The 26,148-nt window shown below is 39.2% G+C and overlaps 1 protein-coding gene across 1 annotated transcript in view; it reads right to left on the reverse strand.

The window, feature by feature from the left end:
- Positions 1-26,148, reverse strand: part of lrp1bb (low density lipoprotein receptor-related protein 1Bb) — a 292,776-nt gene that overhangs the window by 31,784 nt on the left and 234,844 nt on the right. Inside the window, exons 56-73 of the mRNA XM_080497951.1 lie at positions 24,635-24,818; positions 24,448-24,533; positions 22,190-22,312; positions 19,404-19,585; positions 18,836-19,035; positions 16,956-17,144; positions 16,665-16,813; positions 16,311-16,404; positions 15,985-16,101; positions 15,320-15,439; positions 14,323-14,442; positions 8,922-9,038; positions 7,765-7,871; positions 3,886-4,018; positions 2,911-3,017; positions 2,672-2,804; positions 1,461-1,583; positions 1,189-1,311 (exon numbers count right to left, since the gene is read on the reverse strand). Coding sequence (XP_080354077.1) covers positions 1,189-1,311; positions 1,461-1,583; positions 2,672-2,804; positions 2,911-3,017; positions 3,886-4,018; positions 7,765-7,871; positions 8,922-9,038; positions 14,323-14,442; positions 15,320-15,439; positions 15,985-16,101; positions 16,311-16,404; positions 16,665-16,813; positions 16,956-17,144; positions 18,836-19,035; positions 19,404-19,585; positions 22,190-22,312; positions 24,448-24,533; positions 24,635-24,818 — 2,407 coding nt within the window. The remainder of the gene's footprint in view (positions 1-1,188; positions 1,312-1,460; positions 1,584-2,671; positions 2,805-2,910; positions 3,018-3,885; positions 4,019-7,764; positions 7,872-8,921; positions 9,039-14,322; positions 14,443-15,319; positions 15,440-15,984; positions 16,102-16,310; positions 16,405-16,664; positions 16,814-16,955; positions 17,145-18,835; positions 19,036-19,403; positions 19,586-22,189; positions 22,313-24,447; positions 24,534-24,634; positions 24,819-26,148) is intronic.

Below are 26,148 nucleotides of genomic sequence, written 5' to 3' on the forward strand. Positions count from 1 at the left end.
AAATTATGCGGCGAAAGAATGAAAGTTTGGCACGCTCTCCCAGCGTAACGGAAAGGAGAAGCAAAGGAACATAATGAAGTGATGGAGAGATGGATGAAGGGAATTATGGGATTAAGGTGAGATCGAAGGGATGGATGGAAGAACGAAGCACACAATGGTGAGAGCTAATGGACTGACGTAGGAGACGGATGGATATATCAATGGAATCAGAGAGGAAGATGAATAGGGGACAGGAGAAACGAGAGAGTGATAGAGGACAGGAAAGATTTGTGCCTCCTCGTTCCTGTCTGCTCTTTGTGAAGGCTCACAGAAGGCGTGTGTTGGGGGAACATATAAACACACAAGCACAAAGGTTGGCGGCATGCCTGTAACCTTCGAGATACGAGAGGAAATAAAAAAGCATTTCCAAAAAGTATTTTATCTTAAGTAGACTAGATTTCGCCTGTAGCAGTGGCAGATATTTTACCTGCATTTCATTTCCTTGTGTTGCATTTAAACACAATTGTTAAAATTACACAGGGATCTGGGAATGTGCAACCATAAACAACAGTAAGTATTCGCTTCAGGCCTGCTTTAATCCTGTTAGGCTGGAGAGATCAGGCTTAGTTTTTGGGTTTGTGCAACTTGCCAATTTTCAATATAAGGAAACACAAAAAGGTTGCTGCATTGACATTAAAAAGGTCAGAATTTGAATTCTTTGTTTTAACTTTGTCTTGACAATTCAGTCTGAGCTGTAGGAAAATTGGCTTCCCCCCATAAGGAGGCCACAGGGTAAATCACAATGCTCCATAATCTAGGTGAACAACCCATACAAAAGAGCCTACAAAACAGTTTGGATCCCTTTATTTTCAACAATCGTTTAACCTCTTTAGCTTTTCAAAAACATGTCAATTGAATAATTTGAAAGGCAAACAAAACAAAAGGTTTAAAGACTAGACTAGTACTTTTTTTTAGCACAGATTCCTATATAGCATTTTTTTTCATGCTAAAAGGTTGTGAACTGCATTTAGTCTCAGCTAAATTAATGTTTCTCTTTTGAAAAGAGGCTTGAACTTTCAAGCAGAATGAAGAAATATCTGCATGACCAAGGCAAGGATACATGTGTATCATGGAATCATTCAGCTCTGCACATTTTGTTTACTATATTGTAAAAATAATCTTCTTAGCACAGGATCAGATCGCACTCACCACATTCTTCTTCATCCGAATTGTCCCCACAGTCGTCCACTTTGTTGCAGACCTGATCGGCACGCAGACACACGTGATCATTCCTGCAATGGAACGGCCTTGTAGGAGGGCAAGGGAGTTTTGCTGGAGATCAAACGAGATGGAAAATTAATGAGTGTATCCATTATAGAGAAACAAAAAGAGAAAAACCAGCAAGAAAAAAAAAGAAAAGTCTTCAGATATTCAATGACTGCCTTTAAAGGGAAACCCTGTGAGCGATAATCTCAACCCACCACACATGTCCACATCTTCATCCGAGTTGTCGCCACAGTCATCCTTGCCGTCACACACCCATGTGTGGAGTTTGCACAGTGTGTTGTTGCAGATGAACTCATCAGCCCGGCAGAAGAAAGCTCCTGCAATTACATGAAGAAGTCCAAAGCACTCTCACATTGAATCTCGGGGAGAAACAAATACAGTGAAATATTTGGTTTCAAAACCGACTGTTGCAGGATTGTTATGATGCATCAGTTCACTCAATGGAACTGATAATGTGGCTCATTTTGTAAAAGCAAACCCTGAAGACCTGAGAAACACCGACACAAGTGCCAAAAGTGTAATATGTTAGTACATTAAGGAGTAGTATGAGTGAAAATCCTTTCTAAATGTAATAACCGCAGCCAAAGTTGTAATAGTACAAAACAGCGTTACATCTCTCGGAAATATATATATATATATATATATATATACATATATATGTATTTTTTTGCTGGTTTCGTGCAATTTGCTCATCAACAATAGATGGAGTGGATGGCACAGCTGTCATATTCATTCATTGTGGATACATACTCTATAATACTCTGTAATGCAATTTTATTACTCCACTGGCAACTTAATTTTGATTATTAGTAAAATAAATTTTACCCATTCTATTACTTTTAGTCTCATAAAGCTTTACTTTATATTTTAATGCATTTCTGTTATTTTCTATTGAAGCACCATGCATCATGTCTGAATGGAGATTCACAAATAAACTTGCCTTGAAGTATTTTTCTTTTAACTCATATTGCTCATCAATAGCACAGGTGAATTTGAAGTCCGACACAAACTTAGATGAATTGTAGATTAATAACACGCAAATGTAATGTGTTTTTGTTTCATTCTTCAATTTTTTTATTTTACAATTTTTTTAGCCAGTGACCAAAATCACCACTATTGGATTAAATTAGTTTTTATGTTCTGAGAAATAACTGACAAACCGGTTAATCTTTCAAAGATGTTTAAATGAATGAGATGCATTTGAGGTTGAACAACTTACACATGTGATCTATATTTATTGAATATGTCTTAAACATATTATAGCAAATATAATTTTGTGTGCTGGTGAATGGGGGTGCATTAATATTGCACACAGGCCAAAGATTTGAGATGAAATCAGAGAACCAATTTTTTACCTTCAGAGATCAAAAACCCAATCATCACTCATCTTAGGCATCCCACTCACCCTGGCCACAGTTTTCTTCATCGCTGTGGTCCATGCAATCCAACACATCATCGCAGCGCCAGCGCCGGGGGATGCAGTGAGCACGATTGAGACACAGGAACTCATCCTCTCTGCACTCCTTCACACAGCCAATCTGCCAGCAGAGAGACGCCGTAAATCATCAGGCTGCAATCAGACAAAGAATCGCTCGCAGTGTTTCAACGTGAGGCTGATTCGTGAACACGTGAAGCGGCAGTGACCTCATCTGAGCCGTCCAGACAGTTGTCGTGCCCGTCGCAGCGCAGACTGGCTGACACGCAGCCTCCGCTGGCACACACGTACTCGTTCACAGAACACGATGGGAGATCTGCAGAAGGGGAAAGTACATCATTCGCCGCCGAACCTTTGCTCACTGTGAAATCACTCACACCAGAGGACTTTTTCAGCTCCTTGCACTACAAACAGGTGTGAGACTTCAACTCAGTGTAATGGTGACTGAAAATGGAGCTGAAAGTTGTCATTCTAAACACAGTGGGTCTAGTTTTTCCTGCAGGTCTGAGACCTCGCAGGGTGTCCTGCCTGCTGCTGGGCAAAGTCCTTTACAGTATTTGGCATGAAATAAGTACTTGAACTCACCAGAATGAAACAGCTGGACTAAAGCTATTACTATCCCACAAAAAACAAATAATCTAAGATTGTACATTTCCACTATTAACTCTGATGATATAATGCTGGATTTATACTGCATGGAGGTAATAGTGGGAGTTTTTCAATTTCCTTGTTACTTTATCATATTTTACCTTCACATTTTTACTGTCAATATTGCTGTATATCAACGCAAATACGTTGCATATTTCTACAACCAATGACAGCAGATTATACATTACAATAATAAAGCCAGTGTTGGCTCAAATCTCACTACACGTCATACATTATATCATGCAATGAAGTTTACTTAATTATGAAATCTTATCCTTGAGAAGCAACATTAACTCAATAGGTTATTGTTTGAGGTTGAAATCATTCAGTGGTTATTTCATTCATACCTCTCACAGCTGTTGAGGAAATTTCTGTCTGAGAAAATATTTCTCGCAGAATAATAAATACGGAACTACATACTGAATTTACCTTAAAAGGGTAAATTAATAAAATATGAGATATGTCAAAACACAAGGTTGTCCTCTGTATTCAAGAAGAGTAAATAGGAAATGAACATCAGCATCTGAGTCGTTCACCTGTTGCCATGCAGTTTTTTTCATCCTCTCCCATCTTGCAGTCCTCCTGCCCATCACACACCCACTTCAATGAAATGCAGAGGTTGTTTTGACACCGGAACTGGTCGTCTGCACAGCCAACCTCACAGCCTTTCTGTGGAGGAATACAGCACAAACACGCCACTCAGGGACTGAGAATAGATTTCGCTTATATCGCGGATATTAATGCTTGAGCAGTCTCAACACACTTTCCATGATCAGTCACATTCAACCGTGCACAGACAATTACACACAGTCACACTCCAAGGATCAGTGTGTTTGACCCTAACACACACACACACACAGCGAGATAAGGACCGATAACAACGAGACTAGAAGATGTACTAACTGTTATGGAGGTTGTCAGGTGTCCACACAGAGGACAGAGAATGGATTTAAAACTACTGTTAAACTCAGATGGGCCAAAGGCGAGCCTTCATTTTGCACATGTTTTCGAAAACTCATCAGAAATCAAACTCATCAAACTCAAACACTCATCAAAAATCATTTCTAAAAAATAAGTAAAACAAAAACTGTAATGCAATAAGAAAAAGTAAGGTATCTGTCTGTCTGTCTGTCTTGGATGAACACAGATGCAGCTTTGTTGTTCAAGCTGTTCAATACAACATTGTAGAAGTTCACCCTTGAAATGTCAGAAGGGTGACAGACCACAGGTCAGATTTCCGTTGCTCATCACCTACTTGTGACAATAATCTGTGTGCCGGTATAAATTATGTTATCTACACTTCAGTTTCAACACACACTTTGTGAAGCAGTCCCTCGCTATTAAAATATCTCCACCACATTCAGAAATAGTGTTAATTTACTGAAACTCAACTTGATTACATGTTAAAGCTGTTAGACATAAAAAGAGAAAAAAATACAAAGTAGAATCTATTCAGCTGCTTCCTTTTCACAGAAGTCACTTCAATAAATGTGATGACTTTTAAAGAAGACGCAGCATTATTAAGAATTGATGACCCTCCTATTATGACTCTGAGTCAAACGCAGGTCCCCCACACCTCAAGGTACTTACATGCTTTTTAACCACATTTCATTCTACTTATCTGTATAAAGTATTTCACACTTTAATGTATATAAATCTACTAAAAATACTACTACTACTATAACTATAGAAACCTTAGTGTTTGCAAAATACAGATACATTTTTTCACAAACTAAGTCGAGACTTAAGAAAGCTGCAAAGAATAGAAGTTGTTTATTTTACTCAAATATGAGTAACTCAACATACTTACCTACATATCTGACAAATATACCCCTAAAAGTACCTTAATGTACCACTTAATTACATTGTTACTTCAAGCCCATCCACGAACAAAATCATTGCTATTTGAGGTCTTTAAAATAAAATATTAAATTGTCAACAGCCTTAAAAGAATGTTAGAATTGCTTGAGCAGCTCATTCAGTAGCCCCACCAGACAAAATGTTACTAATTGCTGTTTGGGAAAAACTGTTGGTGTTCCATCCACACACAAAATATGAAAGCGTTTCGAGTTCATGAAAAGCTGAATTCGGAGTGAATGCAACCAAATGCTACTCCTAAAAATCGATTAACCACATTTGTATGAATGAAGGAATTCTATTCTATCCCGTGATGGCCGTCATCATCGACTGGATTTAATAACCACTGATGAATGAAAGGCAACTTTCTTTCTGGAAACTATTTGACTGCACTGACCCAGAAAGGCGGCTCTGGGGAGACACATAATAAAGGGTTAATTAGGGTTGTGCTGCTTTGCATGAGGAGGGGATATTACGTTAAAAAAAAAAGTGCTTTGCAAATGTTGAACAGAGCAATAAATTAACAAGAATAATGAATCATAATAACAAGCCTTTGTCCTTGAATTATGCATCACGCTACATCATTACCACGGATGGGACACTATTTCCATGTAAATCCTGCAAAAATAATTTTATACCATGCTAAGCTGAATAAAGATGCATTCAAGTGAATTTCTACACATATTGCAGGAGGGGAAAATTACAACAGCAATTTGAAGCCTTGCAAATTAAGATATTCAAGCGTCTTTAAGAACAAAAGAAGGCGTCTTTGTTTCTTTTGGGGGTTTTTTTTTGGTGAAAGGCATGGGGAGGATTAGGATTACCGAAAGCAAATTACACGAGGTATTTCATGCACTAATGTACTTGAAGGTACAATAAATCATCATACCGATGTTTCCTGTCCAGCATTGTTCTGGAACGTAGCAGCCATGACGAGGAGATTTGGATCAGGACAATGAATTATGACTACAATGGGATTATTTTCTTTGCCAGAGCCAATACACCCATTTAATTTCTGTTCTCTTTTCCTATTTAATACCTGCTCATGCTCAAAGCATTTCAGGGAATCAATTGCATGACAAAAAATACACGATCCACTTCATACTGTATGTACAATTCAATATATTATAATACAGACCTTTTACGCAGTCATTTGTAAGTCTTGACACAATGTATGCTCCTATATTTGGCATTCATTATATTTTTGTTTAATGACATGTAATATTTAGGTCAAATATCACTGTCCAAACTTTATTTTATCACATAATAACATGTTTTTTTTGCATGATTTCTACTCACACTGCAAAACAACAACAACTTGTGAAGTGTCATTGTCAGTACAATATTGGCAGTTGGAACTGAATTACCTTATCACTGGAAAGTCATCTACTACAGTTAAAATTGCTTTAGAGTTTTAGTGGGTGTCATAATTTTTTTTATTATACTGTAAAATAAAGCTATCTTTTTCTAAACTCTTCACAACACAACTATTAGCTTTAGCAGGAGCAGGGGCCGATATTTCCACTGGACACCTGCATTCGCTTCCTACAATGTTTGATATAGAGAGATGTTATCCAATGAACTTCGTTATCAGACCGCAACATTAAACTTTAAGTTTCTGTGAGTAATTTCATCTAACAATGAGCAGGTTAAACCTGTACACGTCAAACACAAGAACAGAAAACCACACAGCTTGAGTTAACCTCAAACACACGATTTTGGACCATGAGAACATATCTGATTACTGAGAGAGAAACCACTCATGCACAGGGAGAACATGCAAACTACATGCTCACCATGAGGACAGAATGTTCATAAAGACTGTGTGTCCAAAATACAGTATATATATATCAATGTAAAAGTTGTCACTTCTGTGGAATTCCATCTCACTTGCTCTCTTATGGTGTCAGCATACATCAGCCAAAATATATAAAAAATAAAGAATATAGACAAAATATATCACCCAAAATAGAACAAAAATGAGAAAATAGAGAATATAGGCAATTAAGAGAGATTTTAAAATAGAAGGCGCAATATACAATACAGTGTAACCTCAGGATGAGCTGTAATTGTCCAAAGATATGGAATGTGCATAAATTCTCATTGAGGTCATATGATCAGTGGGACTTGAAGCAGTTTCCTCTGCAGCAGCAGCAGCAGCAACTGACAGGACGTGAAACTAAGATAAGAAATGTACGTTTTCTGTGGATGTGTAAATGGTTCCTGAAGTTTTCTATTAGAAATCCTCGTTTTTAATTCACATACAGCCCTGTGAGTGACTCAGTGAGTACATTAAAGCTATGAGTGAAATAAATGACACTTTAACAAATGATGGAAGACATAGCGAATTTACTACCTTTGAATAACAATCTGGACATGTATGTGGCTGCTAATTTTAACACTCTTGTCGAGAACATGCTGTTTTCCTTGAAGGGTTCTGGTGGATTGTTCAAGCCTGAAGAAATCCATAAGGCAGAGCTTTTCGCTCCATTTTCTGCCTCATCAGTGACACTTGAGTGGCTTCACTTCCCTATTTGATTCATGAGGAAGAGACTGACCTCATCTGAATTATCCAAGCAGTCGCCGTCCCCGTCACAGCGGAACCGGGAGGAGATGCAGTCTCCATTAGCGCAGGCGAACTCCTTGTGGTTACAGGTGACTGGCTCTGAGTGAAGAACAACACAAAGGAAATGCAGTCTCGTCAAACTGACTCCTTTTCTTTTCCCGGGAACTACACACAAAACACCAGACCAGTGTGTCCCCAGATTCAGCCTCCAGCCAAGTGCTCTATGTTTAGAGTCACAAGCAAATGCTCTGGCAAAACCATCATTTCATCTAATTAGGCTCATTTTGTATTGGAAGTGGATAAACTGGCAGCGCTGATCAAGATGTAAATGTGTTCCACACTGCTCTCACAATAAGGAGGACAACATACTCTGAAGCCAAAAATCTTGTTTTCTCCCATTTAGTACGAGTCAGTCCCTGAGGACAATATTAGGATGCAGCTAAACAGCTGCATCACATCCTCTGTTTGGGCCCTCCCCTTGTTATCATGGACTGTTAGCTTCGCCAGGGTGTGTGTTATGAGTTGTGCTTCGACTGAGACTCCCAGCAGGCATTGCAGCAAAAATCTGATTTGCAGCCTCTCTACTGTCTGCTGGTCCACCTGCTTAATTTTTCACCACCCAACACTTGACTGCCTTTTATTTGCATTTTAAGTGACATTAATAGGCATGGCGAATAAGCATCTAATAAATCAACCAAAGTATGCACGCTCAGCAAAAGCAGGCAATAGGCGTACACACTCAGATAATGTAAAGGCACTGAGATCTACTCCCACATATACACATATAAGAACCTGATCACACAACAGGATGTCGGATTTAACAAGGTCCAGAGTCACCTCACAAGTAAATAAAAATTTGTGTCTCCAAAACTGATGAGGAATATCAAAACAGAAGAGAAGGTTTGCTCAGGAGTCTGAGAGAAATCACAGATAATAGGTATACTGTTGAGGGAATTGAGCCTGGACGACTTGATAGTCAAGTAAAGTGTGTGACAGAGGGAGACGGTGGTATTAGGGTGGTCGTGACGGTGGAAATGGAAGTCAGTGGCCTTTGGAGAAGTCCAATTCCTCACAGCGGGGGTAAAACGTCAGAAATGTGCAGAATGGGTCAAAGTGAGCTCAGAGGAAGTGAAGGATCTGGGTACTCACTGCAGTTCTCCTCGTCTGAGTTGTCTCCACAGTCGTTCTGGCTGTCACACCTCCAGTGGTCTGGGATGCAGTTGTTATTCTTGCAGCGGAATTCATGAGGTCCGCAGGTCTTTTCATCTTTTTCATCAGGAGCAAACAAACACAAAGATGAAAATGGCTTCAAAGAGCATGAATATTAATAGGGTGCTAGCTATCATATTTCCAACGTGTAATCATCGTTTCCTCAGGGTTTCCCTGAACAGGTCTGACACCAAGTTCAAAACACAGCGCGCACTTGGGAGGCAAACACACCATAAGATGAAATACCTGACTGTGCTACCAATCTTCCTCAACAGAATTTGTGACAGGGAGCAGGCAAAATTGAACATTCTCTCAGAAAACATCCAAGATCATTTCAGTACACAACAAGCGCTGAAAAATATAGTCGGGGCTTTATTATATACCACATCCAAACTGCATCGCTGTTCCTGTCAAGGAAGTAGCAAGTGCAAGATGAAGGTTTGACTGAGATTTCTCAGATTGGGAGAAAAGTCAATGCCTATCGTCCACATGTGGCGACATATTGGTCATGTTGTGAATTTGATTTGAGTCTTTAATATTTGATTAATCTGTCCGTTTCATCCAAGTTAATGTACACAGACTTCACAGGACAAACACAGAGAGACAGACAACCAAACATATTCACATCTACAGGCAGTTTAGACTCATCAGTTTCCCTCACATGGACTGTGGGAGGAACCAGAGGACTCTTACAGCTACTTTTTCACTAAATGTCTCCAGTGACCACTGGTGTTTTGTTTTCATTCCCCATATTATGTTTATCTCAGTTTCTCAGTCTCCTGGTGAATGTTTATTACGTGATAGTCAATAGGGAATCTTTTTTTTTTTTTTTTTCATCTCACAGTCTGGGAAGACAATGTCTGTTTGTTTTGTCATCTCAGTCTGTTTGTATGGCCTGGAGGACACCTGTATCTTTATTTAGTCTTTTTTAAACGATCCTGTTTTATTGAAAATAGTTAAGATATTAGGTATAAGCTGTGAACTGATAAGGAAAAAAAAATAGATTTTCCAGAAGTGTTGACTGCATCCAGTACATTTTAAAAGTAAGTGTACAAACTCTTTCAGTTTATTTTTTTAGTGTCAATATCTCTTTATGATTTTAAATAAAGTATTTGTTTGTTTAAATGCTTTCCATGTGTTATTTTGAGTGTATCTAACTCTTACAAATTACCATAGTGCAGCTTGTACATATATACAGAGGTTGCATGCTAAAATGTGTAAAACAGATAATTATTACTTCATGGTAAAGATACAGAAAGATAGAGAAATAATGTGGCACATGTAAAATATTGTCTGTACAACTATCCTAACATTAAATGTGTGGTTTACAATGTACTGAACACGACTTACTAAATGTTTACAAAGACATACTATCATTTGCAGTGGTTTTCTGTTTACAGTGCATAACACATTCTTTTCCCTCAATATTTCTTCATATGTTTAAGGTGACTGCATCAATCAGTAGCACTACCTGGAAATGGGAGATGCTTTTCTGAAGAAAAAGGGACAAATGTGTTTCGCCATCATAAGAAATAGTAAGAAAACGACACCTTTCTCTACCAATTAGCATTATTTCCTATATTCTAGCATTTCCTTGCAATTGATTATTGTTAATTTAGAACAACAAACAAAAAAAAACATAACAGAGATGGTCAAAATGCAGATTAAAGGATTGCTCTAAATTAAACAAGCAGCCAATGATTTTTCACTGAATCAAGCTGAAAAGTTTAAAGTAAAAAACAGAGCATAAAAAAGTACGTTTTAGTTCTAAACTAAGGTTATGGGCTGAAAGCTGTCCCACAATTTCAATGCTGAAACTATTCGTTCACTGTTTATTCGCTGTCTGTTATATTTTTGGTCTCTCTGTCAGTGAGTATTTGGAATGCAGTTGTTTTAAAAGCGAATGAAGCTCTGTTTAAGAATAAAATCAGGCATCCCACAGTTAAACATCACCACACAGGCTTATAATTATTCAAAATATCTGCATTTGCTTCAAAAAGAACAGATGCTTTGACATTTAGTCCCGTTATACTTCCTCAGATTGGGGTTTCAAAGTCAAACTGAGAGCTTCCTTTTAAAAAGTCATTTCTGTACAGACATCATCAGGGATAATGGCCAAGGTAACGCTGCTATCAGTTAGGGAAGAGATGTGTCAGAAGATGAGGGTGGCAGATTCTGCCTGGATCTCTTTCCAACGTGACAGCAGGAGGAGGGAGTCAGGAGGGAAAGCTGAGAGCAGCAGAGGACACAAGGCAGCAATTCATTAGGAAGCAGCTCAGTCACTTACAGCATTTAAAAAGATGTGACACAAGTAAAAAGCAATATTTTCCTGTTAAGTCAGGGCTCATTAACAAGCTAACAAGCAAAAACTTTCTCAAAAGACAATTCCGGTTTATTTCCAGGCCACATTTCCCATTAATGCGACTATTGTGGCTCCAAATGTCAAAGTAACTTTAAGACCTTCCCCTGCGTTGTGGAGATTCACAGAAATGAAGTGTCACACCAAAATGTAAATGGTGTTTACGGTGGACACAGGCAGGAGAGCCCTGCATCCATCCAATAGAGCTGCTGCTTTTTATTCATCATTTCTGTCATTTATTTTTGAGCCTGATTGCAAGTAAACACAGAAAGTAGTTTTCTGAATGGGGAATTATACATCCAAATCGAACATACCAATCAAAGCAATTTGAAATTCATTACAAGTGTGATGTGGCTAGAATGGGTCCATTATGTGGTAAAATGTGACACTGTCATGCATAGAATAATACTGCTATGAAAGTGAAATTTAAAAACAAAATATTAAGTTATTGTTAGAAAAGAGGAGTCCGAGTTTCTTTGGTTAAACTGAGCAGGTAGTCCAAAAAACAACAACATGGTAGACATCAATTAGAAATTGTATTGCATCGAGGGAGTCCATTTCATACCTGGTTCTGCCAAATACTATTGAACTTCCAGGCCTCTTTTACCCATATCAAATTCTTTCTGCTATGTTTACATACACTGATGGAGTCTTAGTGTGAGATATATGGTTTTTAGGGGTGAAATAGGCAAATACATGAAGATTAACTATGCTGTGGCAGAACAGTAAAAAATGATCAGATTCTAGTTAGTCAATATTAATGACTGGTACAGTTCAGGTTTATTCCGGGCCATATTCTCGATTAATGTGGCTATTCTGGCTCTAAATGTCAAGATAACTTTAATCTCAGTGGAGATTCAAGGGAAATTAAGTATCACACAAAACTGTAAATGGTGTTTATTGGGGCTGTGGGCCCAAGATCACTCCATCTGTCCAAAAGAGTTGCTGCTTTTGAATCAATCATTTTCAGTGTTTTTGAGCCTGATTCAAAGTAAATACAAAAAGTTGTTGCCTGAATGCAGGCGTTGTTGGTGAAAGAAGTGATTTTATTTGTATTATTATCCAGCACAGTTTAACAGTGATTGCACAGTCAAAAGTGTGTGACCATAAAATACAGAATATTGTGAGAAAGACACATTATTAGAATAAGCGTGTCACTGGAGGGAAAGAAAAAATATACAGTGCTGAAAAGGTGAAGAAAAGCTCTGGGGGATGCTGCCTCAGATATATGTGTAAATGCATCTATTAAAAAGCTGCCGATACAAACAGAAATCAGCTGCAGTAAATGTGGTACCATGTATGGTACCATGTATGCCTCCAGCTGATGTAATTTTCCTTTTAGATTCATGCGAGTTTAACCAAACATAACTATTTAGATACAGATTCTTGGCTAAAGCTGCACACCCGGCTCTTCTTCCTTTGGCACACAAAACCTCTTCATGCAACTTCAGAAACAGGCTGAAAGAAGATCATTTCTACCTCTGTAAGTGAAATGTGACATCTGAAAAATAAACACATACCCTTTGAAAAACACAAAATTGTAGTTAATCCATGATAAGAGTTAATGAGAAATCACAAGTAATTCACAACAGATCTATGCCCAATGATTGGGTTTTCAAAGTGGGTTAATTGTAGTAAACTGGTTATTTGCGGATGATTTAATAAAATGAAATAGGCGATTGTGCATAAAGGCAGCGTGCTCTGGAGTGGTATTTCTCAAATGACATGGTGCATATTTGTCAGCATGTGTCCTGCTCATTTCAGATGGCTAGCTAGATGTTGTTCAAGTGAATGAAATGCTTTTCACATGGTATAAAGCAGCTGTGAACATAAGAGAAAACTAATTTATAGTTCATTTGGGTCACTTCCTGTTTGAACGTGATGTGCAGTCCTTTTATATTTTACCGGCTATTATTATATTTTTAACACACATTGGTAGTCCTCTGTATTTTAGTGCATCAGAAACAGATCAGTCTCAAGACACATTTTATATGAGAATATAAACAATGTGCTTTGTGCTGTCTTGTCTGGATGAACCCAACACCTGTTCCCGCCGCCCCTCCCACCTGTGCACGGTGCACTTGGCACAGAAATACCACACAGATGCACAAAACAAATTTCAAGGGGAAGAAGTGATCAAACTGTCAAAGCGCTGTTTACGCTTACTATGAAGGCCAAAGGTGTGTGTGTGTGTGTGTGTGTGTGTGTGTGTGGGGGGGGGGTGTCTGATTATGAGTCTCCAGACAGTAGGAAACAACGAACCTCATGTTACCCAAGCACTTTGTAAGCCCACCAGACTTCGTAAAGGGACATTTTCCAAAAGCGTACGCTTTGATTGACAGCAGTTTGCTGACAGATTTATTGTCTGCTTTCATCACTGTCCGTTACTCAACGTTTGTAAAACCAATCACAAATTTGTACTCTCCGGCCTGAAAATCAAGTTAAAAGCTTGATATAAACGTGATTATGATGTCCATCAAAAAGGGAAATTAGTCCTTGCCTGGCAACACATTTCAGTGGAGTGAAGTATGGCGAGACAAAAGGGATAAGATAAATAGGAGTGACACATTACAGGATAAGCAAAATATGGGCCAAAAGAGCAGCTGACAGCTTGCATCATCTTTTATGACTGAGTAAATATTTAATCACTGATCATTTCAGAGGCAATATTGGTTTCCTTGAGCATGTTTCAGTTTTATTCATAAAGACATGCCCAAGCAAACATACTCTCTTTAGAAGTGTTATGATTCCTGCCTTAACCTTCTTCTAACTTTGCGGTATGTCGATTATATGTAAAGTAAAATCACAAAACTAAGGTTGAACTGACAGCTACCCACATAGTTATCTCACTCTGCTTTGAGTCATGACAACAGAGATTCCAAGAAACAAAAAAGGATTGAGTCAGAGCAGAATTAAATATACTGAGTAATTTCCCCCCTTCGACACAAAAACATTGGCGGGAAGTGGCTTTCTGTGACTCACCACAATTGGCCTCATCTGATCCATCTGCACAATCAGGGTCTTCGTCACAAACCCAGAGCTTGGAAATGCAGTGCATGGTCGCCTGACACTGGAATTGGTCTGAGGAGCAGGTGCTTTCAGCTACAGAGGATGGAAGTGTGCAGAGAAAAGATGGGTTACATGTCAGCAATAAATCTGCCAGACAGCTTTATTTGAAGAAAAAAAAAAAAAAGTTGGGGTGATGATTAAAAAATACTGCCCAGTAAGAGCTAATGGAGGTGTAAGATAGCAGCTCTTTCTCGGTGTAAAACCGCAGGTTGTTTTAAATAGTTTTTTAATTTTTAGTGAATGCAGTGTTCATTATGAAACTGCAGTAAAAAGCTACATCCAATCATGCTGGAAATCTAAAAGAGCTGAAGTAATTGGCTTCACTTTAATTAAACCTTTTAAAAAAAAGTCTTCTCCATGATTTTTTTTTCCCCGACAGTCTCGTCCCCCTGCTCTCACCCCTCCTGCAATCATATGCAAGACAAAGGCAGCAGTTTGAAAGACTTGAATGGGTTGTGATATTCTGATGACTTACATCATTGCAATGGAGATCTGTTCTTATCCTCTGTGTGATTCAACATCTAATCCCTTTTCACAAGAATGGGCCATAACAAGAGCTGCTTTTGGAATACTTAATGAAGACTATGTAACGTTAATGGCTCTGTCTATTTTCTCTCCAAGCACATAAAAGAATTAATCACTTCAAAACAGCAGAATGGAGGTTATGTATCTTCATCCATCTGATTATATCTTCCAAACACACGTATCACGACTCTTCAAGTGATGTTTGTTCCTTTTGCTTTTTCAAGGTTTTTCCTGCAAATTTAGGACAGGCGGATCAAACAGGGGGACGGATGGGGTGTGTGTTTGTGTGTGTGTGTGGGGGGGTATGTTCATACGCTTCCAAGTCAAAAAGCTCAGTAAAGCCACTCAAGACAAAGAGACGAGAAGTAATAAAACAGAGCCTTACGGCAGTCTGTCTCATCCTCTCCATCTCCACAGTCGTCCTGACCGTTGCAGCGCAGGTTAAGAGGAATGCATTTTTGCTTTCGGTTGCACTTGAATTGACCTGACAGACAGATGTATGTCTCTAAAGGAGGAGATGGGCAGAAGCAAAGGGAGACTGAATTAATAGGAAATGCGATTAGGACAAGCAAAACAAAGCATCGACTGGATAACATTAGGACTTTGTTAACAATAGTTATGTCATATCTCAAGACAAAACTATTTTCGTTCCAAAATTCTAACACCTAAAGACAAATGGGTAAAACACAACTAGACATGTGCTAATTTGAATTAATTGGTTGGATAATCATTGAGGCTATGAATTGTAAAGGTATTACAAACATGCACAGGCTCCGTCTGTTAATTACATTATTCCCAAACCGTCAGTCTGCGACTGAAAAAATACTCAATTTGCTGATTACAAATACACGTATAACAATGACATGCATGCATTTATAAGGAGGGTATCACCTGCTATAATTTAGGACTTATCACAATAGTTTTTTATTATTTTTTTTGTTTACTAACAAGTCAGCCAACTAATTATTTTAGCACATACCAGTACCCTTTCAACACATTCAAAGCTACTGGAAAATGCTGGAAAAAAACCTCAACTATTTCCACACTTACCGCAGTTGGCTTCATCTGTATTGTCACCACAGTCATTTTCTCCATCACAGATGAAGGGTGGGAGAGCACAAAGCCCAGTACCACACTGGAAACGCCCAGGCTGACATTTGAATTCGGCTGTGTGATAATATAACCACAGAGATGATGCAGTGCATGGACTACAAGAGTGCAATGATACAATATAAAAATAGTAGCAGAGCTTAGACAGACTACGGAATAGTAATATCTTTGAATAAGCAAGCAAAAAAAGTAACAACAGTTTAAAAGTGATCTGTTATTCGTTGATTTGCACCAGAGCAGGACAATGACTAAAACATGCCACTCACGGCAGTCGGCGGGTTCGTCCGATCCGTCCCCACAGTCATCCACCGTGTCACATTTCCACCAGAAAGGGATACACTCGTCTGTCCCGCAGCGGAACTGTTTAACAATAAAAATACACATTTTGAAGTCAACATGAATGCTCGACTCTTTGCTGTAGCTTCAACATTTTTCAAAGTCAAAGTCAAAATCAATACACAACTGTTTCCCGGGACCTACATGACGTGTCAGAGAAGGAAAAAGCTTCAGAGAGTGACGTGATTTGCCTTGAGGGGGAGTTTACAGATCTGCACAGACCAGCAAACAGCATGATCAGGCTAAACTGAGAGACAGGAGGAAGAAAAAAAACTGGAACTGACCTGGCTTGAGGTGCAATTGGACAGGCAGGTTTTATTGTCAGCTGCCAAGTAAAAATTAGTGGGACAAGCACATTTGTGTTCTCCACCCGGGGATAGAAGACACAGGTGACTGCATCCTCCATTTGCAACCTGACACTGGTGCTTGGGCACTGGAAAGAAGGACAGAAGTGCATGAGTGAGTTCAAACTGATTACACAAACCATTTCCTTCTTAAAACTATAAAGGAGGCCCATAACCTGGGCTCGGCATGGGAGAGTAGAATGAGCATGAATGCCAGATGGACGTCCCTACCTTCGGGCTGGCGCAGGGAATGGTAGACCTTGATGGATTTGATGGCTTGCCAGGAGTTGAGGAGCTCTATCCCTTGTGCGCCAGTTGTCTTGTGGGCACGTCGTAATGATTTGGACTTGCCGTCCGTCCAGTACACAAAGTCCTCAAACAAAGTCAGTGCCATTACTCCTTGGATGTGATCATAGGACACTGGAATGGGACAAGTGGCCATGGAAAGTCACAAATAAATCACATCTTATTCAAAATGAGCAACCAAGGTACCAATATCTGTCCAACATAGGCATTAACAGTTGATTCAGCATTAATTAATTTGAGCAAACTTTTAGATTTATTATTGATGTTTGGTTTTAGAATGAAGGTAAGGCCACAAACCCACAGTGAACTATCTGAGTGATCTCCCAATGGCTTCAATAACCGGAAGCTAGAAATCTCAGTACGTTTCCTATAATTTGCCATCTGGCTAAAGCGAGTGCCCATGGAAGTATTTTTTGGTGAGGTGAGAAACATTTTGAGGAAAGGATATGGTAACGCTTTATACTGGTTGAACCTCCCAGAGGGATGTCCAACTGCACAAACCTTTGTGATGGAAAGAAACCGCTCTGGAAAATAAGGAGTGAAACAGCATGCTTGGAGCTAAACTGCATTTGAAAGACTGAGGGCAAAAAGAAAGTGAAATACTCAAGTCTGATGAGTCAAGAAAATAGTAAACTATTTGGGCAGTGGTTCAAGAACTCTGCCTGCCACACAGACGGCGATGGTGGGACAGTATGATGCTTTGGGGAAGCTTCAGGGGACAGACAGGCTGGTTGGAGTCGAAGGGAGGTCGAATGCAGCCAAAAAACAGAGAGCTCCTTGAAGAAAAACTACTTCTGAGTGCCCATAGAACATCTGTGGGGAAATCTGAAGATGGCAGCTCACAAATGCTTCACATCCAGAGACAGAGCCTGAGAGGATCTGAAAGGATGATTGAAATAAACAGGCCAAATCCAGGTGGCCCAGACTTGTGGAGTTTTCCCCAAGACAACTCTAACCTGTAATGGCAGCCAATTGTAGATCTACAATCTAGTGAATTCTGGTTTTGAATAGCTTTAAAAATACGATATTTTAGTTGTTGAATATATATATATACATTTGAAAATTTGTTAGACCATACCTAAAATACTTTTAAGACCATATAGCTTGCTTTATTTCAAGGCGAACACCATTTCACAATAAAAAACGTAAATTAGCAGTCAAAAATTAACACGTGAACTATGGTGATTAATTTAAAACATGTAACTCATTGAAAAAAAAGAACGCAATTAATGCAATTTTGTTTACTTTGGATTTTTTTTTAAATGTGTGTGTGCGTGTGTCTTTGGTTTCTCTCTCTCTTTCTTGTGTGTGTACCTGTGTGTCCACATGTGCTTTGTGTGTGTTCCAAGTCTCTGTCCCCTGTAATAAGTTTACAACTTTGTTTCAAGAGATATTTAAATTGTCAAAGTGGTGGATCTGCACTTTAACACATGTAAGTATGGCTGTGATTGGACATTCTACTTTGTTAGCAGTGAGATGGGTGTATTCCACTGATCTCTGTGTTTTGGTCTGTTTTTCTTTCTCCTCTGAAAAAAACATTGTGAACCAAATGAAACATTAAAATCAGCAGTTACGTTTATTGTTGTCAAGAAATCGAATACATTTTTATCATTAGCATAGGCGACTCTATGTGCTGGGTTGGATGGGCTCATGGGCCTCATGTTTGACAAGCCAAATCTAAATCGAAAAACTGCTGGATGCAGTTTCCTGACACCAATCGTTTCAAAGTTCAGCAAGAAAATGAGCGAATGTACTTCCCTGAATGTCAAACTTCGTCTTTGACAGAGACGGCTCTTCAGTCTCACCTTTGCGTCTTTGGGTGCCATCCATGTTGGCAAACAGGATGTGGTTGTCGTCTGCCCAGTAGAGCTTCTTGTTGGTGTAATCAATAGTGAGAGCAGTGGGACTATAGATCTCTGTGTCAATGATAACCGTTTGCCCGTGGCCGTCCATGCCAATACGTCCAATGTGAGGGGGTTCGCAGCAGTCCACCCAGAATGCATACCTATAGTCAGGAGTACAATACAGTTGATCACATTGATCAAAACAGAAAAAAAATGTGTAAACTAGTTAGACATACATGCCATTAAAACAGTTTTTAAAGGAAAACAGCTAACAAATAATAACACAGAGGAACTGGTTTTATAGCAAAGTGTAATCTAAAAGTTGAATAAAAACAAAATAAAATATAAAAGTAACCACTACAATGTTGTGCAAGGCAGCAATTAATTAGTTGAATCAAAGAAACGCAAACATAATTCAAAAGAACAAGATAGAAGCCAGTTTATTTCAGACCTACAAAGTAATACAATCAATATTGATTAAAAAAATCACAGTGTGTCACATTTTATTCACACTTCATAATTTGCTCACCCTGACTGGGGGTCCAGGGCCAGATCTGTGGGATTTCTGAGGTTGGAGTTGATCAGAATAGTTGGGTAAAGACCATTAGCTTTAGATACTTCCAGTGTTTTTCTCTCAATATCACACCAGTACAGATTTTTCCCAATCCAATCCACTGCCAAGGCGCTGGGCACTGCTGTTCTGTGAACTATCTGGTAATGCAGAAAAAAAGTGTTGAAGTGAGGGGACAGGTTTATATACTGCACGTGTTCAAAACGTTTCTGAAGCGAAGACATACGGGGACAGTGTGACGGACACACAGCACTATAATGTACAAAAGAAAAATTCCCCCTTTTAGCCCCTCTGTACAAAACTGCTCTTAACATCTGCAGCAAGAAATCTGGTCTCCGTGGGTTGCCATGGTGATGACAACAGACACAAACACAAAAAAGAGCTCACCATTTTCTCAGAAATAGCGGGACATTTTTGTCTATTACCAATTTCAAGGGAATCATGCAATTTCTTGGATTTTGAGCGCAGATGAAATTAGCACAATTTAAATTGGCATGAACAAAAAAAACTAAAGAAAAAAAGACTGCTTCATGACCTTTAGAAGTAATTACTGCATCTGAGGGATTTCTGTAATGAGACTTCTGTGCTTGTCAACAATTAGATTGGTCCACTCTTGGATAATAAACTTATGGAGCTGTTTGAAGGTATCTCCTCTATTTTGCATACTTTAAATATTTTGTAGATGTGTGGAAGGATTCAGCTCAAGGCTTTAAGAAGGTGTCCTCAAAATAATCCAGAGTGATATTCTCTGTTATAGTTGTGTATCTTCTTCATGTTGGAAGACTCATGACCTGTTACTTTTCACAGTATGTTTTCACTCCCAGCAGTCTTAATAGTGTTTTTAGTGTTCAGAGTGCACCACTCTGATTCGAGGGACTTTCTGCTAAGCCTGAACTGAGCCTCCTTGAGGTTTCACATTACATATGGTGGTCTTCCTAACAACACACAGGGCTGACATGATTTGCTCAATTTTGTCTATCCAGTGAACATTGTTCTGAGAACAACTTCATAGTAGGTTATCACTAGCGATTTCAATCGAATTCCAGTCAAGCTTTCTTTATTTATAAGTTGTATCTTTTTTATTTTTATCTCACACAAGAGTCCTTACGGGTATTCTTGCATGGAGCCCACTGTTACTAAAAAAAGATTGATGGGCTCCATTGTTCTACCTTGATCATGGATTGTCACTTGTATCACTTTGAAAGTTTTCATTAGGTTTCTATCTACCATTCATTTTCCCTCTCTATAATCTGGCAGGTTTTATTCTCGCACAGCAACCAAAGGCATGTCTTGTCTGGGTTTGTTTCTACTTTTTTTATTTGGACAGGGCAATATGTGAGAAGTATGGTGTCTTGGGACACCAATGTTTTCAACACCTTTCCATCACAGCCAGAATTAGGCTTTCAGTCACTGATAACACCTATGATTTCAGCATTTCCTTTCTATACCTAATTAATGTGCTAAGCCAAGTTTGCTTCTGAAGTAGCATTGACCATTGTGAAACAAACATTTGAACAGAAGGTGGGATATGCAGACCACATGGGTGTATGTCCCACCCTCATCAAATCACACCTTGATTTACCTTAAATGTGCACTATGTTTTTTTATTCTGAAAACAATATTTTAAGACTGGTGATAACTTGGGAGGAACACCACAAGCCATATCAATCAGATGACGCAACTGATTAAGAAAATAAAGGTAAAATAAAATACTATTAAAATGAGTAGCAAGTACACATCTCTATCTACTTTGGTTTGAACATTCACACACATTTAGAAACAGACTGGAATTTGCAATTCCTGCTTGTGGGACTCAACCAAGAGAGAACCATGAACATGGCTGGGATTAAATGCATGACCTACAATTTTCATGTCTGAAGGTCTGATTGGTTAACCCTCAGGGTGGGTAAACAGAAAGATCACTGTACAACTCACAACATGCAGTGTGACAGACACTTTTTTAAGAAAAGACACATTAAAAAAACAAAAGGGCTAATTATCTGAAATTAATCATCATCATAAAATCAATGAAAATGAATTAACTTTGTATGTAGAGTCAAATAACCTCTGTGAGGAAGAAACACAAAAACGCCAGTCTTCTTCCCCCCATTTGGCAAACCCCCACCACCAGTTTCAGATATCAGTGACTCCTTTAATTAACCTGAGGCAAGTGGCTCCTGGATCTGTGTCTCTGACAGTTTGTCCTCTTGTTAAGCTGTGGCAGCGGCTCAAGCAGAGACTGAGGAAGTAATTGAGCTGAATAAGCCTAATGCTCCACGCACTAATGTGAATGAGATGAGGCGCAGTAGTTGTTCTTTCTGCTAATGTCCCAGAGCCGCCGGCATTGGGGCTCGGAGCCTGTAACCCTGAAAAACCCTAGGCAATTACACCAGAGAGCACCACTGTATCACCTGGCCTGTTACATTCATCTGGAAAGCATTCGAGGTATTCCCATTTCCACTGCTGCTAAGTAAACAGGTCACAGACTGTATAAAAGGATTAAACCCCACAATCACTTGTTGAGCAGCAATTATTAACCACCTAATCATCATGAAGTCTTCAGCTATCCAAGGATTTCTCCTCAAAGAAGACAAAGTTGTTTTTTAATTGCAATTTCATAGTTTAAATAGGCAATGAAAGTAAATTAAACAAGCATGAGGGGGAAAAACGTGAACTTAACCCATATGTTATGGGTATAAAGGAACAAGCCACAATATGGCACAGAAGTACAGTTAAAGTGATACCTTGAGGTCACTGCCATTCAGACGCATTCTGTTGATCTTGCGACCACTTGGCCTGGTGGAGTCAACCCAATAGATGAATTCCTTCTTGTAGTCAAAGTCTAAGTGGATGATGTTGTAGAGACCCTACGGATCACAGACATAGAGCACAAGTATTTTGTAATGAAATCAAGTCACGTGTAAGACACATTGAGATTCACTTGCAAAACTTTGTAAGTTTCACCAGGTAAAGTAAATGTTAATAAACTCCACACCATTTTATACCTCAAGCCAAGTTAATATGTGGGTATCCAAAACACAAAAGAAAGTTGTTGTTTTTATTTTGTTGTTAGTTTTTCATGGAGAATAATCCAAGCACTGGGTTACTGAAGACATTTATTAAGTGGAGATGTATCTAAACATTAGGAATTCCACGTCCACCTTTTCCTGGTGTGATGTGAACTATATTGCACAGGCAGTATTGATTTTGGGTGGTTTCCCCAATAGGTTCCAGTACTGTGAGCAACATGGAGTGAACTGCAGTCCAATCAAAACAACGGAGTGAGGTACTTCCTGTCTCCGTCATGCTCACAGGACCCCACTGTCTGTCAGACGGAGGGGCTTGCCAAACGAATGCCCCCACCCCGCAGCCTCACACGGAGCGTGCCGAGAAAAGATGTCAGATAATCTGACAGGCCAAATGAGACGTCTTCATCAGATCATCAGCAGCCTCAAAGACAGGCGGCAAAAGGTCCTGAGGGAACTTTCCTCCACTCCAAACATCAGCTGTGGAGATGGAACCTGCATGGCCCTTTTATCAGTGCTTCTAGACCATGACTGTGTTTTCTATTCAGACTTCCCCGGAGACACAAGAAGCTAAGAAAAAGCAAAGACTCAGAAGCTTGTAAAACATTCTGTGGCAAGGTTGTAGAAGTAAGTATTGGGCCATTCTCGATAGAAAATCAAAAAAGCATGCATACATGTAACCATGATTCTGTTTCGGTTTGGGAGCTATAATGTAATCTGCATCCTTCCATCTTCTATACCTTCTTTATCAAAGCCATTGCCATCTGAACACTGGTTGTTCATAACATACATGTCTGTTTTGTGGGAGGAGGCCACATTGCTTAGCACATGGAGGACATGCGAATCCATCACAGAAATATGCTCATTTGGGAATTAAACAGTTTGTTTACTTTGAGGTGAAATCGCTACCCATGACCCAACCAACCAAACCAATTTGAAATTTTATAGAGAAAAAAAAAGGCCACACTAGGTGAGAGTGTTTGCCTAAAAGCCAGAGCCTGTTATTTTAGCTCTAATTAAACAGAGACCAAAATCTGTTTGGATATTATGTGCAGAGAAGAATATCATTATGAGTCACCTGCGTTTGTCACAGGAGAACAAATTTGCAAAAGCAATACATAAAGAGAATGACTGTTTCATTTAGAATTTGCATAATATCACAGTATGACCTGGACAGGATATGAAATGGTGTAGCAAAGTAATATGAGGTCGGCCGCTGTTAACACATCATGATTAACATTAGTTGCTGTTGATGAGCACTCTGATACAGACGATGGCGTACGATGAGTCAAGAGGTTAATAAAACCACAGAGAGAGAGACTGTAGGATACCCGTGAGGTGATTTAAAATAAATCACAGGCAACCATTTCTGATAATCAACAGTCAGACTCAGGCATTGCCTGGAGCAGCAGCGATGGTGCCTACAAGTGATTGAAATAGCTTTTACAAAGGGTCCTCAATGCTTTCCCGTGAAGCCAATCAGGAATGCCAGTTTGCCCGTATGGTGGAGGACTGACAGATCCTGAAGGACAGAAAATGCTTCAAATGAACATGAAACTGAAAATTTGCTATTGAAATTAAGTAATTGAGTCTTTGGAGTGCATTTAACCCTGTACAAACTGCTGGAAGTCTTGAAATGAGGTTAAACAACAACAACAACAACAAAAATAACATTATATAAAGTGTAGCCGTGCAGATTTAATAGATGACCAGGTGAATGACACTCTTCTCAGATTGAGACAGTTCATGGATTCCAAAAGTGGATGAGTTGCTATATAAGGAAAGTTAATTTACCATTATAGAGTTTTCTTTATTTTGTCCTCCCAAGTTAACTTCCTTTACCTGATTATTACTAATGTGGCTGCTTATTACTTCCGCCCCACGAGCTGCATGCCAATTGATTAATGGTGACCACGAATCCAGTGTTCCAGGAATACATCACAGCAGGCACAGAGCATAATGCAGGTATGACTAACCTGTTTCAAGATGGTGTAATTTGAGCCATCCACACTCAATTTGCGGATCTCATGGTGGTCTGCCATAATGAGAATGGGCTCTTCAGCTGAAATGAGGGACATGGGATATTAGAGCAGTTACCATTATGTGCTGAAATTCAACATGTTACAACATTTTGAAAAAATACATTTATAAAGTTGGGCTGACCTGATACGGCCTTGCATGTGTTCGGGCTGCGGTCCAAAGGTTCATAACCATCCACACACAGGCACTTAAAGGAGCCATATGTGTTGATGCACCGCTGGCTGCAAGGAAGCGTAGTGGAACATTCATCAATGTCCACACAAGTCTTCCCATCATCCTTCAGATGGAAACCAGGCCAGCATTTACACTGATCATAAATAGAAAAAAAGAAAGAAAGTTAGGAGCGACGAATGAAAAAAAAAAGGAAAAACTGATATTTCTAAGCTTTGACTCTCTGAGGCAGAACAATTTTTATACTTGAATAGTATCTTAAAACAGTAACACATTAAAGCAAACTGGGCTTTAACAGCAATATAAGATCAATCTGCAAAAGCACAAGATCTATCTGAAGCTTATGTATTTTCTTCCTCAAGGTAAAGCAAGTCAGCATTAAAAATGCCCCACAACTGAGCATCTGACATATATGATGACACCAAATTCATGATAGAAACGCACTTTCCTTGGCAAAAAATAAAAGAAAAATAAAGAAAAAATCCCACTTCAGTGACCAGGGCCCCCCAAAATAACTCAAAGTGCTTGTATCAGCTACTGTGGACCCACTGCAAATCCCTTTCTTATCCAAAGTTATAACCTTGAGGGCCTTTCTGCTGATCTTCCTGTTCAGGCCACAAATAGATGAGCTAAGGGTCTGCATTGATGTGCTCCCTGTCCAGCTCTGGGCCTGCCATGACAAGGAAGAGTGATTTTTCTCTGCTTTCAGTCACTTTTTTTTGATGGGGTAAACAACATCTTACCGACATGTGGGAGAGGAAAATCCGAGGATGAAGGCATAGAACTCACATATTCTTACAACAGGGATGGCCACTGAAACAGTACGACAGTGGTGGCCTTCGCCTGAATTCATCCATAACATCCCATGCCATCATCTCAAGGTTGCTCAAAAAGTGAGACTTCAGGTATATAAATACATATATGCTCCCACCCACCTTTTTCTATTCAATGATGCGCAAAGGTAGACCTGATTCATTAGTGTCATTAATCATTCATGTTCGCACTATTAAGACTATAAGCCCAACATTCTACCTGCTACTGGGGTGGAAATGATGCCTGTGCTTAGAACTGTAGGTCAGCAAGATATTTAAATTAAATTCACCCACTGCAACTTGATGCATGGCTATTATAATGCGAGTCATACTGTCTGAAACAGGACACCTCAAAGCTGTGACTCAGCTTTAGAAATGAACTGACCGTCTGAGCTATTTTAATTTGTATCTTGCTTATGAGCCATTTCACATATTACTCCAATTTGTACCTATTTATCTACACATAATCTGAAGCTTTCTTTGACCTTCAGCTAGACTTGACGAAAGGATGAGAAGAAGGAGGCCAAATCTCTCCATGAGTCAGGTGATGAAAGGGCTAACTGAGGGACAAATTATCTCACATACACATATTAACACTTATGGAGGGTCCTTGGAAGCAAGGCAGCAATAAAAAAAATTAAGTTAAAACCACAG

This window comes from Blennius ocellaris (assembly GCF_963422515.1).
Source record: "Blennius ocellaris genome assembly, chromosome: 6".
In the NCBI taxonomy this organism is placed as follows: Eukaryota; Metazoa; Chordata; class Actinopteri; order Blenniiformes; family Blenniidae; genus Blennius; species Blennius ocellaris.